Consider the following 17,236-nt stretch of genomic DNA (forward strand, 5'->3'; position numbering starts at 1 on the left):
AGCAACCTTCAAAATCTGGAATTCCTAGTCTACTTAAGGAAGTCATGGGGACCAAAGATTGCCCCAAGGCAGAGGCAAAGAGAAGAAACAGGAAGGAAACAAAATGGAATGGAGATATGTAGCTCATGAAGATGACATCATCAATAATTTTTTTTCAAGTGCCACTGAATTTCATGGCATAGGACTGATGGGTCTTTTCTGACAAACCACAGGCTTGTTCTATCCAAGTAGTTTCTTGGTTCCAGAGCCTCTAATGTCTGGGTTTGAGTATGATTTGCTTTATAGAAAAGGTCAGGTGAACTGATATTTTACTGGGAACCTGTTTGGAGGCAACAGCCCCACTAATCAGCATGAAAACAAATAACACTTGGACACCTGAAGCATTTTTAAATTTAAACTGCTCTCATATACACCATCTCAGCTCCTACTCACAACTCTTAAGAGGTAGGTATCATCATCACCACTTAACCTGTAAAAATAATTTTAGAAAACCTTTAGATATCTTCACCTTCAATTTGAGTATAGCCTCCTGAAATTTCTCAGTACAGAATTCAAGTCACGGGTCAGTTAGAAATCTCTAAAGACATACCAATTTCAAGAGTATAAATCAAGAGAATAAGATAGATTAGCCAAAATCTACCAACACTATGTCAAAAACAACCATCCTGCTGTTAAAGGGATAGTGCTTTGTAAAAAATAGTGTTACACAGGAGTGCCTCTATAATGCCTCTCTATGCTGGAAGGACAGTATTTTATTTATCTACATGTAAAAAACTGGACACTCCCCATAGGCAACAGACAAAATAAAACAAGAACTTTGATCCTAAAATTCTGGGAAGAACCTAAGTGATTCTTCCAGGAAGATACCTAAGTTACAGGGGACAAAATGTACTCACCCCTTTCCCCTCCAACATCACAAAGATTCACCAGAAGAGTTTTTGTCCGTTTGCAACAAAGAAAACACGCACAAAAGGTCACTTGTTGCTGTTATGTATAATCCCAATTTCCTAAAACACTCATTCTCCTGGTCTCATTTTCCTTTGCCCCTCTCCTCAACTGGCTAAAGCAGAGGTACAATGGGGGTCCTATTTTCATAGCCATTTATTACCTTTTTTACGTATTTATGATTCTTTGCAGCCTTCTAGGCTTAGTCTGTGTTGGGAACAAAGCACCACACAAATCAAACAGCCTAGGATAAGGGGACACAAGTTAAAATCTCCCAGGAAGATTTTGTAGACACTTGGGCTCCCTGAGTCTCTAGAGGGTTTGGTATTTCAAAGGTCAGTCTTGGGTCTCTTGACTTTGATGACTAATGTTAAATTGCTGGACTTTTTACAAAAATATTTAGCTGTGTTTGTTTACATAATTTCATCCACAGCGCACACAGTAGGCATGTATTTGTTGAACAGAATCCCCACATAGATGAGAAGACAGGAAGAATACCCAAGACCTCCTTTTTCCAACACACTATGGTTGAGAGTTGACAGGTAAAATCACACCCGAATTTGTACAAGTTTCTGTGCATTCCTTTTTTACTTAAAACTACACATATCTGCTTAGAAAAGAAAAGGATGACACACCACACAATGTCAACCACACAATGGGAAAATTCCAGGATCACTAAGAAAACACCATTATCGTAGTCACACACACTTTAATTACTGGTTACCACACAGGAGAGGCTTTAAGAAATGCTGTCTCTCCATCCACTTGCCACAACCCCTCCAGAAAAAGCAAAAGCAGAACACTTGGAATCTAAAGATTCCACATCTTGGACTCAACATCACTACTTTTGAGAAGTAGTCTAAAGACTATGCTGACCCAGAGACATAAAGTAATACACACTAATAGGCAACATTTTTGGAAGAAGTTTCTTAGGCCACCCTGTTTGATGCTTATTTTTCATTATATAACTTTAAAGAAAAACTGGATGTGATTGGCAAAAATATTTTTATGCTTCTATATTTTTAAACCTTATTTAAACGAAGCTCCACCAAGAAAATTCTCATCCCAATTTTCACCGCATCCTGCTACTTCTCTTATTCTCAGCCTCTCAAAAATTCCCCAATGGCTAGGGAAACTATGCGGGGGCTGGCAGGGCACGTCTCAGCTTGGCTCGTTCTGTCCCTAAAAGGCACCCAACTTCCTGGACCCTCTTTCAGGGCCAGCAGGGAGAATACGCAGAACTTGCACAGCGGCAGGGAAGCCTGCGCAGGTCACATTTCCTGACTTGTCTTTCTGCTCGCTGTCTGGCAAGGTCACCCTCTCTGGCTTGCGGCTCTGTCCACATAACTTACTCTCGCTCTGTAAGGGCAACGGGTCGCGCCATGCCTCCCTTGCCGCCCTCCGGCCTGGCAGCGTCCCGGCCCCTAGGATCCCTGGCCCTCCCCCGGCGCGCGCGGCCTCCGACGGCGAGGGCGCCGCTCCCCCGCTCACCTGACCACGTTGGGGTGCTCGAAGGTCTCCAGGTGCCTCAGCACCGCCACCTCGCGGATGGTGGAGAGCGGCATGCCCTCCTCGCCTGTCTGCACCCGCACGCGCTTCAGCGCCACGAACCGGCCTCCGTTCTTCAGGTCCCGGGCCTTGAACACCTTTCCATAGGCGCCCTCCCCGATCTCCGCCACGCACTCGTACTGCTGGTCCGCGCGGCTCAGGCCGTCCTTCTCCATGCCGTCTGGACGCCGCCCGGCGCGGCGCCGCTGGGACGGGCGGGGGGCGCGCTCGGCTCGCTCTCGGCCGCCGCTCGCCTCCTCCCGGACTTCCCGGCCCGCTCCCTCACGCCCCGGAGCTCGGTCTCGCTCTCCCTCGCCCCCGCCGACTACCGCTCTCCCGCGCTCCGGCTCTCGCGGCTGCTGGGGCTGGATGGAGCGACCTCCCCGCGGGCGGGCGCAACCCCGGTGCCGCCGCGAAACTCCGCCTGCCGAGTCGCCAAGGAGCGAGCCGATCCCTCCTCTTCCCTCCCCGAAGCGCAGTCCTCTGCACAGACACCGAGGCGATTACATAGCCTATGCCCCAGCGCGTCTCAGTCCACAATCATTCCACCTAAAAGAAGAGACGGGAGGACAAGAAAAAGTGCAATCAGACATCCCAAGCGCCTTCCTCCGGGTCCCCGCAGACTCCCCTCCTCCTCCTTCATAAAAGCCCCCGTCGCTACCCTCTGTGCGCTCCTGCCCTCTCCCAGGCTGCTTAATCCTTCCTGGTTCCTCCGAGAAAAGCGAAGTTACTTTTCTTTCCCTGCAGAGCTGGAGCCGTCTTCGCGCGGAGAGGTTGCAGGGGCCCCTCGGGGATGAGCGAGCGGCGCGGGACGCAGTGGACGGGAGGGGGCGTGCCGATCAGCCCAGAGTGTGCCGGGAGCGCGGGGGAGGGGAGGTGCCGGGCACGTCAATGTCACGGCTTAATATTTATCCCTACATCATTGTGTTGTACTGCTACCCACCCCACCTCCCCGGGCCTGGACGTGCAGGGAGTGGGGCTCCCAGGGTGCCGTGGGCCTTTCAGGGGTCGTACCCAGGCTGCTGTGGAGAGACTGTGGGTCCATCGGTGTGGGGCTGCAGAATGTGGGTGGGGGCTCCCAGGACCCTGTAACCCGATGCTGGGAGTGTGCGAGAAGGGGTGGTCAGACATCTGCTCGGAAATTGCTTCCTTTCTTTCTACTTTCAGTTTTTCTACGAGGAGACATTTAAAAACGACTTGCACACACAAATGGTCTTTTTGGGGTAAAGGAGTCTGGATTGGAAACGGAATTCTTTCTCCGACTCGGAGGACCTCCCTGGTGGAAACCCATGGGGGTCGGGGAGGGCTGAGGCTCCCGCTACTCGAGAGTGGAGGAACGCTGGGGCCCTGGAGGGGGAGTCGCCCACGGGACCATAAGGGTGGGAGAAAAGGGTATTCGCTGCTCTTTAGCTTGTCATCTCCTTAAAGAATAACTTCGGGAAGAAGGTAGCATAACCGTGACTCGCCCTGAAATTTTCAACTAATTTCAACCTCAACAAAACTTAACCTCGTCTTAAAAAGGCTGGAAGTAGGGGGGGTGTAAATGCCAAGCCTTGGGGGTGAGAGAGAAGGGGCTGCGTCCTCGGGGCCAGGACTCCAGAACCTTTTCCCACTCCCTGGATCGTCTCTGAAGTAAGTAGCAGAGGAGGCTGCTCCATTCCTCTTTCGGCTTAAGGCCTGGTCTTATCAGGGGCCAAACGCACCACCTCCCCCAGCCCTCCGCACAACAAAGTGCGGGGAGGGGGCTAGGGGAGGGGCACACTTTCCTTCCCCATTGAGTTGCAATCCAGGACCTAGGGAGCCTCCAACCCACGGCCGCCGCGGCCTCGGCGGGGCATTCACCACGCCGGCCGCGTGTCCGGAATTCCCGGGACGCCTCGGAATTACCTGCCCCGCAACTTCTGGCCCGCTCGCCTTCTGCCAGGAATTGAAGAAACAAATGGCGCGATCCCCACGGTGTGCGGGCAGAAGGGACCTCAGCGGGGGCAGAGCCCCTCACACTCACTCCATTCGAAACTCTCCTTAGAAAGTGAAGGCGAATCCTGGAGGAGCCAAGGAACGAGACCCCACCCCCCCAGGGCCTGCACAGGGGTCTGAGCCAGGCAAAGGGCCACACAGGTAGCCGAGGAGCAGCCGCCGGCAGCGCAGCCCGCCCCTCCCGCACCCCCCTCCCTGCCCTAGTCCAGCGGGAGGCTCAGCTGCGAAGGCAGCGTCGCGGACGTCCCACCCCCGCAGGGAGCTGCGCCCGCTGCCCGGGCCTGGCCCCGCACCGCCCGCCCAACCTCTCCCCCCTAGCTCCCCGGACGGTCGGCTCCGGCGGAGAGAAACGGGAGCAACAGTGCCTTTTCCCCCCCTCTCCTCCACTTTTTTTTGTTGTTGTTGTTGCTTTCCCACGCTGGCTGAATGTGACTTGACCCCATTTCAAAAAAGTTTGACATAGTGCTTCAACATTTCCGCATTCCTCCGCGACTACAAAGGCTGCAGCCGCCTCCCTCTGCTTTCTGTCTCTGCTCTCTGTCTTCACACTCAATGAAATCCTTCATGTGCCTCTCCCGAAGCCTGCCAAGCACCGCAAGGGTCGCCACCAGCGCAGCGACAAGAGGCCGCACTGGGACCACGACTCCCGCGTGTGCGCACACGCAGATGCGCCCCACGTGCACACTGTCGGGCGCAATGCAGGGCCCGGAGCTGCTTACCGCAGGGTGTGCGTTTTAACTCGGATATTTTAAATTATAAAAGTAAATTATACTTTATAAACTAAAGCAAACGTGCGTCTTTGTGGGGCTCCAAGCCTGTGCACTGGCCGCCTGCGTGCACTCCAGCAAGTGTGGATAACACCCCCGCAGGGGCTGCCAGCAAGAAGCCTGCGTTAACATTTTATCTCGTGGTGAGGAAGGTGGAGGCCACACCCACACCTCCGCGAGCTGGGGAGAGAGCTTTCGTGGGGAAATGAATATGGGGCACGGAAACACATTGTCCCGCATGGAGTCCCCAGAGGCAGTGCATTTTAAACTCTGAAGTGTGGATTATTCTGTGAATGTCTGAGTGGAGTTGATATTCCGCTTTAAGAAGCTGGATGAGTGTGTGGGTGTTTGTGCATAAGGCTATGTGGGAGTAGGCACAGGATTTTAGTGTTCGGGGTGTCCCTAGGGTAGGCTGTCCTCCTCTCGCCAGATTAGGAGGGACTCCTCTAGCTCCCCAAAATTGCTCTCCGTAATTAGCCTGCCTCGGTTCGTAAGGGGTTAACTAAAGCCGATTTCGAATACACCCCCCCCACCACCACCACCACCATCACAGTCACCCCCACCCACACCCTGGCTTCCGACCCTGGCCAAGCTCCCAAATCTCCCCCGGGGACCCCCCACCCAGCAGCCCACCCACACCAACGCACAGCTCCTCACCTGCGGGGCCCTGCCGCGTCAGGCCTCCGGAGGGGGCTGCGAGTGTCTGTCCGACCTCCGCACGTGTCCACAGCGGCGCCAAGCAGGTAACCCGTCAGGAGGAAGGAGTCACCAGCACTCTTTACTGCGTAGGGTGGGCACAGCGGCGGAGGGCGGAGGGACAGCTGAGGGCGCCGCCCGCGCGGCTCGCTGGGGGCGAACCGGGGCCGCGGGGCTCCGGCCGGGGCTCGGGGCCGGAGCCGGGGAAAGAGCGCAAGGGGAGCGGGGGCGGGGCGGGGCCCCCGGAGGCTGTCTCTGCTGGAGACCCACCCGGCGGCGGGGTTAGGGGCTCGCTGCGCAGCGGCAAGCAAGTGTGCAAATTAAAGCCTTCCGGAGAGAGGGGAGGCGGCTGAGACCCGGCTGTGCTCTGAGCCTCTCAGCTCCCCAGCTCTCGGCTCCGAGTGGGGGGTGTGGGGGGGGGAGTTAAATGAAAATTTCCGGCTTTCGCTGCAACTGGAGTGGGGGATCTTGCTACTAAAATGAGAGGCGTGAGAAGGAGGGTGGGATGTGTCGTCGGGAGTCTGCGGAGTTTCCAAACCCACGGTCGCCCAGAGTTGGGGTTTTGACAGAGTGAAGAGGGGGGATCAGTAGTCTGTGATGTGGACGGATGGAAAAAACACAAAACAACCACCCATAATTATGAGGGGCCGGTGGGGATGGTAAATACCAACACTTTCCAAGAAATTGAAAAATCAAACCAAAAAATAACTCTTCTCTATTAAAAAAAAAAAAATCTGGCAGGGCGCCTTGCAGAAAAGAAAATACTAATCTGTCCAAGCACTTTTCACTTTCAGCATGAGCTACATTTGTTTTGTTTTCCTTCGCTTCCTTTCGGCCTCACAAAGCCCTATCTATTCCTTTTGGACAGAGGATATGATTTGGAAATTGTCAGGCACTCTGTGGTTAACAATCTACTTGAAGGGGCCGGCGGGTTCACAATTATTAAGTGGTTAGCAATTGCTGAGGGTTTACTAAGGCATTTCTAGGGAGCTAAAAAGACTAAAATTTAATACAAATAACAGAACTGCAAGATAACAGACACACATTTACACACACAGAACACACACACAAAGAGTAGAGAACGTGATTCAGTGGGTGCTCAGTTTAAATGCATTATTGGAATTCTGAAATTTGAAACCTTGTAAGAATGTATACTTTACCTTCTAAGAAAACCTGAATACAATTATTTCAGGTGAAAATGAGATTTTGGACAAAAAAAAAAAAAAAGACAAAGTCTTCAAGACTTCCTACAATGGAGCAAAACCAAAAAAAAAAAAAAAAGAAGAAGAAAGAAATAACTGTTTGTTTGTTTTTTTTAAAGAATTCAGGGTTCTTTACAGTCTGTATCTGTAGAATACTTAAAACCCTTTTAAATATCTTAAAGTAAAGCCAAAAGAATATTTATTTATTTCAGTGCTCTCTGGAAAAATTGAAGCCCAGCAAAACACTATTTGAATTGGAAATATTACCTCTATAAATCTTGTGACTTTTTTAATTAAACCATGTTGCTAATTTCAGAGTAAATCAATTTTGCCTTTATAAAATTCATTCTATACTACAGTGTGAAGTAACAGGTTAGGTAAATAAAAATTGTTGCATTTCCATTAGCAAATATTTTGCAATCCCTTATAATAATTTATTCTTGAATGATAAAGTGGATATTTGTGTTTCTTTATACTTAAGATAATTCATAAAATACATTTTGTGCTTAGGAGTATATCTTCTAAAATAAAATTCAATTTCTGAACAAAATTTGTAAAGATATCTATAACCTCATATACCTTATAGACTTAAGAAACCAATTGTTAGATTTTGTATTTATATGAAATATTAGATCACTACAAATGATTAGACTTTAAAACAGAGATACAAATGAGAATCTTCCATTTTTATAAGTGTTACACTTATCAATGATTTTAAAACAAAATTTACTTGTTGGTAATTAACACATTTATGTAATTTAGAAATAATTGTTGATAAATAGTCATAGAAACCAGCAAATGATTGCAAGAATTTATTTGGGTAAATAATTTGTTTGAAAGATAGTAAGCCATAAATATTTTTTAAATTAACAGAAAAATGTCTTTTCTACACTGGGTTGCATTTTTAATTACTGAATTTGACAACAACCATAGATAGATTTGAAATTCCATCATTTAGATTAATATATCACTTGTACGAGGTAAAGAAAGAAAGAAAGAAAGGAAGAAAGGAAGAAAGGAAGAAAGGAAGAAAGGAAGAAAGAAAGAAAGAAAGAGAAAGAAAGAAAAGGAAGGAAGGAAGGAAGGAAGGAAGAGAAAGAAAAGAAAGAGAAAGAAGGAAAAAGGAAGAAATAAAGAAGGAAGGAAGGAAAGAAAGAAAGAAGGAAAGAAGGAGAGAAAGAAACTTTATTTAATTATAATTCCTGAGTGTTAGCTCTCTTTATGTCATCTGCTTTCTCTGATATTATTAATTTATCATTGTTCACTCTCTCTGGTTATGGTTCACATAAAATCCAGTTGGTTCAAGCCTCAGACCAGGAAGTTAAAATGGATTGTGTAAAATTAGTAAATACCAGATTGTTTTTGTTTATGGATAACTTCCTCTGTGGGTAATAGGTTATCATAACAAAATTTGTGCAAAGTTTTTACACTGTGAACCAAATTCTTACCCCTTTGTTTAGGAGTCTTTTATGAATGAATGCGGAGCATTCAAGAATTATGATTTGCATGCCATGTATCTGGTATCTGAAAGTTGTAAATCATCTTACAGGCTTTTAAAAATTAGAAGTAATGTATTTATGTTCAAATATGATGTTGTAGCTTATGCTGAAAGTTTTCTTAGTGTCACACAAGAGATGCATTCTTTGTGAACATTTTATATCAGATATCTGTAAATTTTTGTTTTCCCTAAAACAAAAATGAAATTTAAAATTCTGTTCTATAATTTGTAGTCTTGTTTAAGGAATGAGTAATTTATTTAAAATTAGTAACTTTATAATGTACATCTAATTTTAAATCATCTCTGATTTATATTGGCTATTTGAATTTATAAAATATATTTTCTAGAAACTCAGAAATAATGTTTTGCTATAATCCACTATACAATAATTTTAATTGGAGGTTCATGCAAATGTATACTTTTTGTCTATAAAGATCTATTTATTGTTTTGATAAAAAATTTATTTTGGTTTAATAACCTTAAGATCAGTTGCCCTCATCTTTAACTTGATTTATATGTGTATGTAAATGTTATCTTTGTTGAGTAATTACTGTGAAAAATTATAATGTTAACAGAAATAGTATAATATAATGCAATGCATTTTAATGCATTCTTTCTTCCCCAGGCATTTTCAAGAAGTTTTCTTAGGTTTTCCCTTAAAATACTGAAAATTTACTAAATATTCTAGGAAAACTCAATTGTACTACCAACTTTCTTCAATTGTAAAATTCTGCATTTTAAAGGATTTTTTAATTCAGTCTTCCAAATAAATTACTTCTAGTTGATTTGGAAAACACCTGTTTTTTTTTTTTTTCTCTTTTTGTTGTTGCATGTGATGTGATCTAATATATTGGATTTAAGCAGTGAAACTTGCAAATTTTGATATTTGTCGTGAGGGAAAAAATGTATCAGGTAGTAGCTTATAAATTTAAGAAAAAACCCAGACATTATTATTTTTTGGAACTTTCCATTTTTGTGGGTTCTACTGCTCTATAATTATTCCTGTGCAACATGTCAGTACTATGTTCATGTTTGTATAATTGTCATATTTTCTTTTTTTCCCTTCTGATAGGCACTCATATCTTCTCTTTGCTTAGTGTGTGTGTGTGTGTGTGTGTGTGTGTGTGTGTGTGTTTATGTATGTGTGTGTGAATACCTGTGTGTTCTTGGCGTATTGTCGTGACATGTTCGAAACGTGTTAAGATCCTTTCATCATCTATATTAGTATCCTGAATAATCAGTAAAATAACTGTAAAAATACACTTATAAAAGATGGTGATAATCACATTGAAATATTTACATTTCCTTTTGATTTATAGTGTCCTACAGTTTTCACTGACTTCTAACATCTCTTTTCTAAGGTAATACTTGAATCTCCGCTGCACACATGGCCTAACAATTGTGTTGGCATAACTGCCTTTGGTTGAGCTGAAAGGTGTGTACATGCTTTACATAGACCATTCAGATGAGGCAGTGAGGGTACAACACAGTGGGGGTAAATCATGATAAAGTGGGATCTGGGAGGTAGAAGGAAGGGCAAAGGGAGAAGCTTCTTTTTGGGCACCTGAGAGAAACTTCTGTGAATGGCCTGACCATAGGGGCAAGTGAAGGAAGTACAAGCTGAGGTCCTGGGGCCAAGAGATGTAGCCTCAGGGCTCTGAGTATAGAGTGTCCTCGCAATCTAATTCTTTTAGGATGAATGGCATTCTGTGTCTGTCCTGTTATGCACTGAAATCCATCTTATTAAATGAGATTGTGTAATGTATGTGCCCATATTCATGTAACTCTTCTACATTGTCTCATTATGGGTTTTTCCCCAAAATAATATACAACAGCATTCTTTGCAGGGGTCTTTGAATTTCTGTAAGAAAGTATATAATAGCATAGCTCTGTGGATCAAACATTTTACCATAAATTGGAGAGTCCTATTTTTAAACTCTGTTATAAATTTGTTGTCATTCACATCATAGTGTCCTCAATGCCTAGCACAGTAACTGGCAAGTATTTTATGTCTAGTAAGTACTGGTCAATGAGAAAGTTGGCTTTATATCCTTCATCCCTCTTTTCTGGGACTACTTCTTCCTACTCCCTTCTGGGAGATATAGCATAATAATTTTTTATATAATCTCAGCAAAGTTTAAGGATAGGGATGTCAGGATTTCAGAATCAGTCTCTTCTACCTGCAGTTCCCTTCCTTTTATTCCTCTTCTCTAAATCCTATGATCATTTTAGGGCCCAGCTCTCAAAACTTGGGAGATCCCCTCAGCTGAACGACATCCCTCTCAGCTCTGACTCCTTGAGGCCATCTGCTTTCTACCTCCTTACAAGCTTGATGCTCTGCTTTCTACCACCCTGAGCTCTCCAAGCGAGTTTACTATCCTTGTTCCTCTTGGCAACGATCCAGCACCTGGTTGTGCCATTTGACCATAGTAGGTGATCAATGAAATGCAGCAATTGTTCTTGTCTCTCTCTATGAGTGTTATGGAATCAAGCAGGCACAGACAGACCAGAACAGTGTGGCATAAATAGAATAACATCTGAAAAGTTGAGGACAGTGTTCCACTTTGCTTAAATACGAAAGAACCAGGTTGTCCTGTTACTTTCTGTGGATTTGTTATGTTTTCTCTTGCGTTGAAGATATTAGTCACTGAAAACATATTTGTCTGAAAGAAAATGTGTTCAGATAAATTTCTAAATTTGACTGAAAGACAAGTTCTAAAATCTTACCTGCAAAAAATACCGACGTAATTTTCTGCATTTCCTCCCCCTGCAAATTCCAGTTAAACAATTTTTCTTTAAAAAGAGCAAGTACTAAATTATGAGATCAATTAGAAACTACGTAGCCCAGAACTGAGAAAGATTGCTAATTTTATTGAACAATGTCTTTAATATCTATGTGAGTGTATGTGAAAGGAAAGAATCCTTGATTTCTAAGTCAAGAGCCTGTGTTTTATTCCTAGTTCTTCCTCACAGCAATGCTCACTGTACCCCCAGTTATAGTCATGTAACCTTTCTGACCTTCAGTGTCTATGCCTATTAAGTGGGTTTGCTAATCATTTAGGAAGATGGTATGAAAACAGTTTGGAGAGAGGCAACAGAGAGTTTTACCTTTGCAAGAGAAGATCTGGAAGAGTAATTGAGGTTGCTGGTCTGTGGGTCAGAAAACCTGAAATTTAACCTGAGTTGGCCATGAACTACCTGTGTGACCTTGGGCAACACACTTAAGCCCCGAGACCTTAAGGTCTTTGTCAATAAAAAAGATGATAAGACTCAACGATTCGTATAGGTGCTGCTGCAGCTTGAAAATGCTATCATCTGGCACCATCATTCTACATCTGTTCTTATAAATGCCCTAAACAAGAACAGTGCCGGTGGATGGGACTCTGATGTTAGCAACCCAAAGAGGGGTTTGGACTTCAAATGTGAAATATATTGGGGCTCTCTAACATAAGTCTCTGGATTTTCAAGACAATAGACATGAATACCTCGGGGAAAAAAACATTAGAAAAATTCACTAGATGGGGCGAGAGGAGCCAGGTTTTTAATTACTGGACTAAAACTAAATGTGATGGATTAAGTCAATCAACCCTCATTAATAAAATGTGATAAGTAAATTACAGTAGTACTCACAGAGCTGGGATACTAAAGATTAGAAGTCTTGGCTAATCACAGCAATTCTTTAAAGATACCATGAAGCATAACTTTGGGAGATGTGACATATCTGTAAACCATTGAAAATGTGAGTGGCAGCCAGTGTCCTGTGAGGCAGTGGGAAGTGGTGGTGGGTGGGGGTGGGGGGGTCGGGAGAGTAAAAGGCAGTATGCTGTGAATCTGAGGAGTTCCAGAAATATCAGAAATCCTGAGAACTGCCGATCCAAAACGTGTGCAGAGAACAGGCTGTTGTCCCTGTGTTGTTTTCTACTACGTTGGCTCACGCGCACAGTTGGCTTGAAGGTCTTCCCTAGATGTGCAGGGACATTTATGCTGTTGGAACCAGAAGCCTGGCCACAATGTGACCTTGGAGTAGGTTACTAAACTTTCAGAACCCCAGTTTCCCTCACCCATAAAGTAGGGATACAATTATCTGCTATAATAAACCGGGGTGAGAATTAATTTTCTACTTTGTGCATTTTGCATTTAACAGACCTTTAATAAATATTAGTATGCAACCAATATCCCTTTCATGAAATCACACTTCCTATTCTATCTCTTTTTAAAGACAGCTAACCCTTTGACCAACAAGATTTTCTTTTTTAAACTGGTTTGAAACATCTACCCATTGCAGGAGGAACAACCCCAGAAATAGTACACACCAAACATCTTAGGCTTTGACAAAACTACAACGGTCTCTGGGTATGTGACAGATGGAGGAGAGAGTGGGTTGTCTCACCTGAGACGTTACCCCAGTACTGCTCAACCTTCTTCATCTATTCCCAGCCCCCCCCCCCCCGCCCCCCGTCTTCCTCACCCTTTTCCTTCCATGTGGCTCTCTGTTCTTCATTCCCACTGCTCTGGTGTGACCCATACTTGCTGACATTTGTCTTAAAAGCCATGCATTCTGTTGCTTCCCTGCAAGAGTTCCTCCACTGATCACTCTTCCACAGTCCCTGGCTCCCACTTTTTTCCCTTTAAGAGCTGTTTGTCATCCTCTCAATCTCTTCTCTGTCAACCTTGCCTTCTGAGCTTAGCAGAAGTTTATTTGTCCTTAGACAACCTTGTATTTCCTATCCCATACTCTCTCCCTAGAAGCATGCAAGGGGAGATACCTCACTTCCCCTATCCTACCCTCTTTTTTTCTTTTTCTTTTTTTCAACTTCCCAGGTCTATGTCCACAGTTCAAATCACTGCTCACTAGTGTCAGACACTCCATTGTTATCCCATTTCTCTCAGAATAAAATCGCAGTCTTGCCCTGCACCACTTCTGCTCTGATTCTTCTCATCACTCTGCCCCTTGCTTCCTCTGCGGCAGCCATACTGGCTTCTTTAGTGTTTCTCAGACCTACCAAGCACATTCATGCCTCTGAGGTTTGCACTTGCTGTAGTTTTGGTTGTTGTTGTTGTTTTTTGCTGAAATGCTCTTCACCCACACATAAGCATGGCTGTCTTCCTTACTTCCTTCAGTTCTCACTCAGAAGTCATCAGAGGGATGTTCTCTGACCACCCTACATGAACTGCATCTACTCCCATCTATCTTATTTCACTTTGTTTCTCTTCCTTAGCACTTATCATCCTCTAACACATTATAGGCTTATTTGTTTATTTGTTTAGTGTTAGTCTCCCCCCACCCCCAGCATATAATCTACAGAAGAGCTCAAAATTTGTTTTATGTTCTCTTGTATCACTAAAATAATTCCTTGGCACATAGTGGGCAATAAATATTTGTCAAATGAATGAATAAATGATCTCTCCTCTTACCCAAGCTCACAACTAGCCCATTGTTGGCTAGCCGACAGCTTATTAATGAAAATAACTCTCTATAATACATAACTTTAGGGCAATCCTTCTGAATTTATGTATTTTACATGCAACCAATATTCTGCTAGGGGCTTCAGCTGAAATTGTTCACAAAAATGTTACTTAAGGATAATTTGATTCAACACACCACAGATTGTTATCTAAAATTATTGCCACTATAAAGTCAGTATATTCAGTTAATTGAAATTATACTGGAATGTGTGTCTTACACTGGAATGTGTATATAACAAAAGTGAGTTTTGTTTGAAATACTTGTCTCTCCTCATATAAAGAGTAGGAAGAAGTTTGGAAGCCAGAGGTGAGCAGATTCAGGTCTCAATCCATCATGATTTTTTCCTACCATATTACAAATCTAGAGTCTTGCAAGCCCGGTAAGAGCCAGTGAGGTGTAGCTCCGTGCTTAAGAATCGCATCACAGGAGCGAGGCTTTGGTGATTCAAACCCAGGTCCTGCCACTGAGCTGTTTGTGTCCCCTGGTAAGTTACTTAACTTCTCTGAAACTTGGTTTCTTTATCTAGGTTAAGACTCCCTGCCTTTATGGTTGTCCTGAGGATTTAATGAGTTAATCCACGTAAAGCACTTAACAGGATTGGCACATAGAAAGTACATAGTTAGTTATGATTATTACTAATATTCCTCCTGATAAAACAGCTGTCACTTCTTAAGAGTTTTACTGTCCTTTTTCCTGGGCACCTGGCCCAGGATTTACTGCACAGTACTCTGTGTTCAATCGGTACAGCCACCACACCCTTGGATCCCTTGCTACTAGTGATATATGCAGTCTTCTCCCTTCTTACTTTTCCCCTCCCTTGCTCCCTCCTTCTTTCCTTTCTTCTCTCCTTTCTTCCTCCTTTCCCCTTCCCTCCCTCCCTCTCTCCTTCCTTCCTTCCCTCCCTCCTTCCTTCTTTCCTTCCTTCCTTTCTTCCTTCCTTCCTTCCCTCCTCCTCTTCCCTCCCTTTCTTCTCATAAATCTTGCCTTTTCTTACTTTCTCCTACACTTCCTCTCTCATACATTGCAGTCTGTTCTGCATTAGCTGTCAGTCCTCTCCTCGATTCTTCTGTTGTTTCTGCTCTCATTCACAGGAGGGAAAAGACCTGTCATGTCACCAGGAAGAATCCCCAGAAGCAAATCTTTCAGGCTCTCACTTCCTGGGTAGAATTTTGTTCTTTCAAGCAGCTTCTGCTTTAGACATCTGAGGCCCTTTATCAAAGACTGTTTGCTGCTCAAGTTGATCAGAAATGCCATCTCAGCACTTTTAACCTATGTGTGGGTTATACCAGCAGCATCCAGTGCTTTTGAAAACACTGACTTGTCTTATCAACAATCATGGGCTAACCATAAAATCGACCATAACCAATTGTATTGCTTGCTGCTCCTAGGGGGCATGGATGAAATAATGTGGTTACTTTGATGCCTAATAAAATTCAATTCCAGTGATGGTGAGAATGTAGGAAGGAATGAAAGACATGTTCAGTGCAAATGTGTATTTTTTCCTCTTTGTCCTATTAGATTAGGAACTCCTTGAGCAAAGGGACCATGTCCGCTACCTTCATTTTTAATGTTTGGGATGAGTGCTCAGCTTAGTGCCTTCCTCACAATACATGCTCAATAATGAAACGTTTGCTTTTCAAGTACTAGACAAACGTGGTAAAAAATTCTGAGTACACAAAGGCTGAAAGAATAAACCCATGAGTGAGTGCAGTGCTTTATGTTGTTGTCATTCATGTAGCTTTGTGAAACATAAAATTGTAAGACTAAATTGTCAGGCCAGTAAAAAAAAAAATTATCTCAAATCTCAACGATCCTGTAAACTTTTACAACATATCTTCTGTGGCAATAATTACAGTAGACCCCCCCCTTTCGTGGTTTCACGTTCCACAGTTTCAGTTACCTGTGGTCAAGCTTTGTCAGAAAGTAGATAATCCCCCTCTGACCTATCGTCAGAAGGCCAGTAGTAGCCTAACGCTATGTCACAATGCATATGTCATTCACCTCACTTCGCCTCCTCACGCAGGCATTTTATCATCGCACATCATTACAAAAAGAAAGGTGAGTACAATACAATAAGATATTTTGAGAGAGAGAGAAAGCGAGAGAGATCACATTCACATAGCTTTGTTATTATTGTTCTATTTTGGTAAGTTATTATTGTTAGTCTCTTACTGTGCCTACTTTATAAATTAAACTTTATCATTGGTATGCATGCATAAGAAAAACCAGTATAATGGGGCTTGGTTATATCTGCAGTTTCAGACATCCACTGGGTGTCTTGGAACATATCCCTGGTGGGTAAGTTGGGGCAGGAGAAGACTACTATACTGTAAATTATAGTGATATAGAGATATATCTTAATTCTCTCTCTTAATTGTTAACTCCTCGGTGAACTAGTTTCTACTGTTGTGCTATACACATCATATGCTTTCAATACCTGTTTGCTGAATAAATTAATGAATGATTAAATGGATGATGTTAGACTTCCACTCATTCAGAATATTCAAAGAGGTTTTCCGTAATTCAATTAAGTAAAAAAGTTACTATCTATATGATATGTATGGATTGACATTAAAATATAAAATTACAGGAGCACCTGGGTGGCTCAGTTGGTTAAGTGTCTGACTCTTGATGTCAGCTCAGGTCATGATCTCACAGTTGTGAGATGGAGCCCCATGTTGGGCTCTGTGTTGACAGTGTGGAGCCTGCTTGGGATTCTCTCTCTCCCCCTCTCTCTGCCCCTCCTCTGCTTGCTCTCTCTCTCTCTCTCAAAAGAAATAAATACACACATACATACATATATTTGCATGAGTCAAAATTATACCAAACATAATGTTATTTCTTATGATTCAAAAGGCACTTCAAGATCTTTAACTTTCAAGATTAAGAGAAGCCAACTGGTCTCCTAAAAAAAGTATATTCATCTCTTGTTTTGGTCTATCAATAGTTTACTATGACTTTTAAATAAATCTGTTTTGTCAAGTTGTATGGATTCTGAATAAAAAGAAGTTTTATATTCTCATTGGAAAGAGTTTAGAAGGCTAAAGTACCTTGAGAAAGACAATATAACATTGAACCAAAGTGATGAAAATGATTGTATTTTAATTTTTTTAATACATTTGTATCTCGACATATT

The 17,236-nt window shown here is 43.5% G+C and overlaps 1 protein-coding gene across 2 annotated transcripts in view; it reads right to left on the minus strand.

Moving 5' to 3' along the window:
• Positions 1 to 6,003, minus strand: part of CDK6 (cyclin dependent kinase 6) — a 253,055-nt gene extending 247,052 nt beyond the window's left edge. The window contains exons 1-2 of one of the 2 annotated variants that reach the window (XM_030307954.2): positions 5,895 to 6,003; positions 2,437 to 3,042 (exon numbers count right to left, since the gene is read on the minus strand). In XM_030307954.2, coding sequence (XP_030163814.1) covers positions 2,437 to 2,669 — 233 coding nt within the window. In that variant the 5' untranslated portion in view covers positions 2,670 to 3,042; positions 5,895 to 6,003. Of the gene's footprint in view, positions 1 to 2,436; positions 3,043 to 3,154; positions 3,291 to 5,894 lie in introns of those variants that run through there. The other variant, XM_030307955.1, reaches the window with a different exon arrangement.
• Between the last annotated feature and the right edge of the window lie 11,233 nt (positions 6,004 to 17,236).

The sequence above is a fragment of the Lynx canadensis genome, chromosome A2, assembly GCF_007474595.2.
Source record: "Lynx canadensis isolate LIC74 chromosome A2, mLynCan4.pri.v2, whole genome shotgun sequence".
Lineage (NCBI taxonomy): Eukaryota > Metazoa > Chordata > Mammalia > Carnivora > Felidae > Lynx > Lynx canadensis.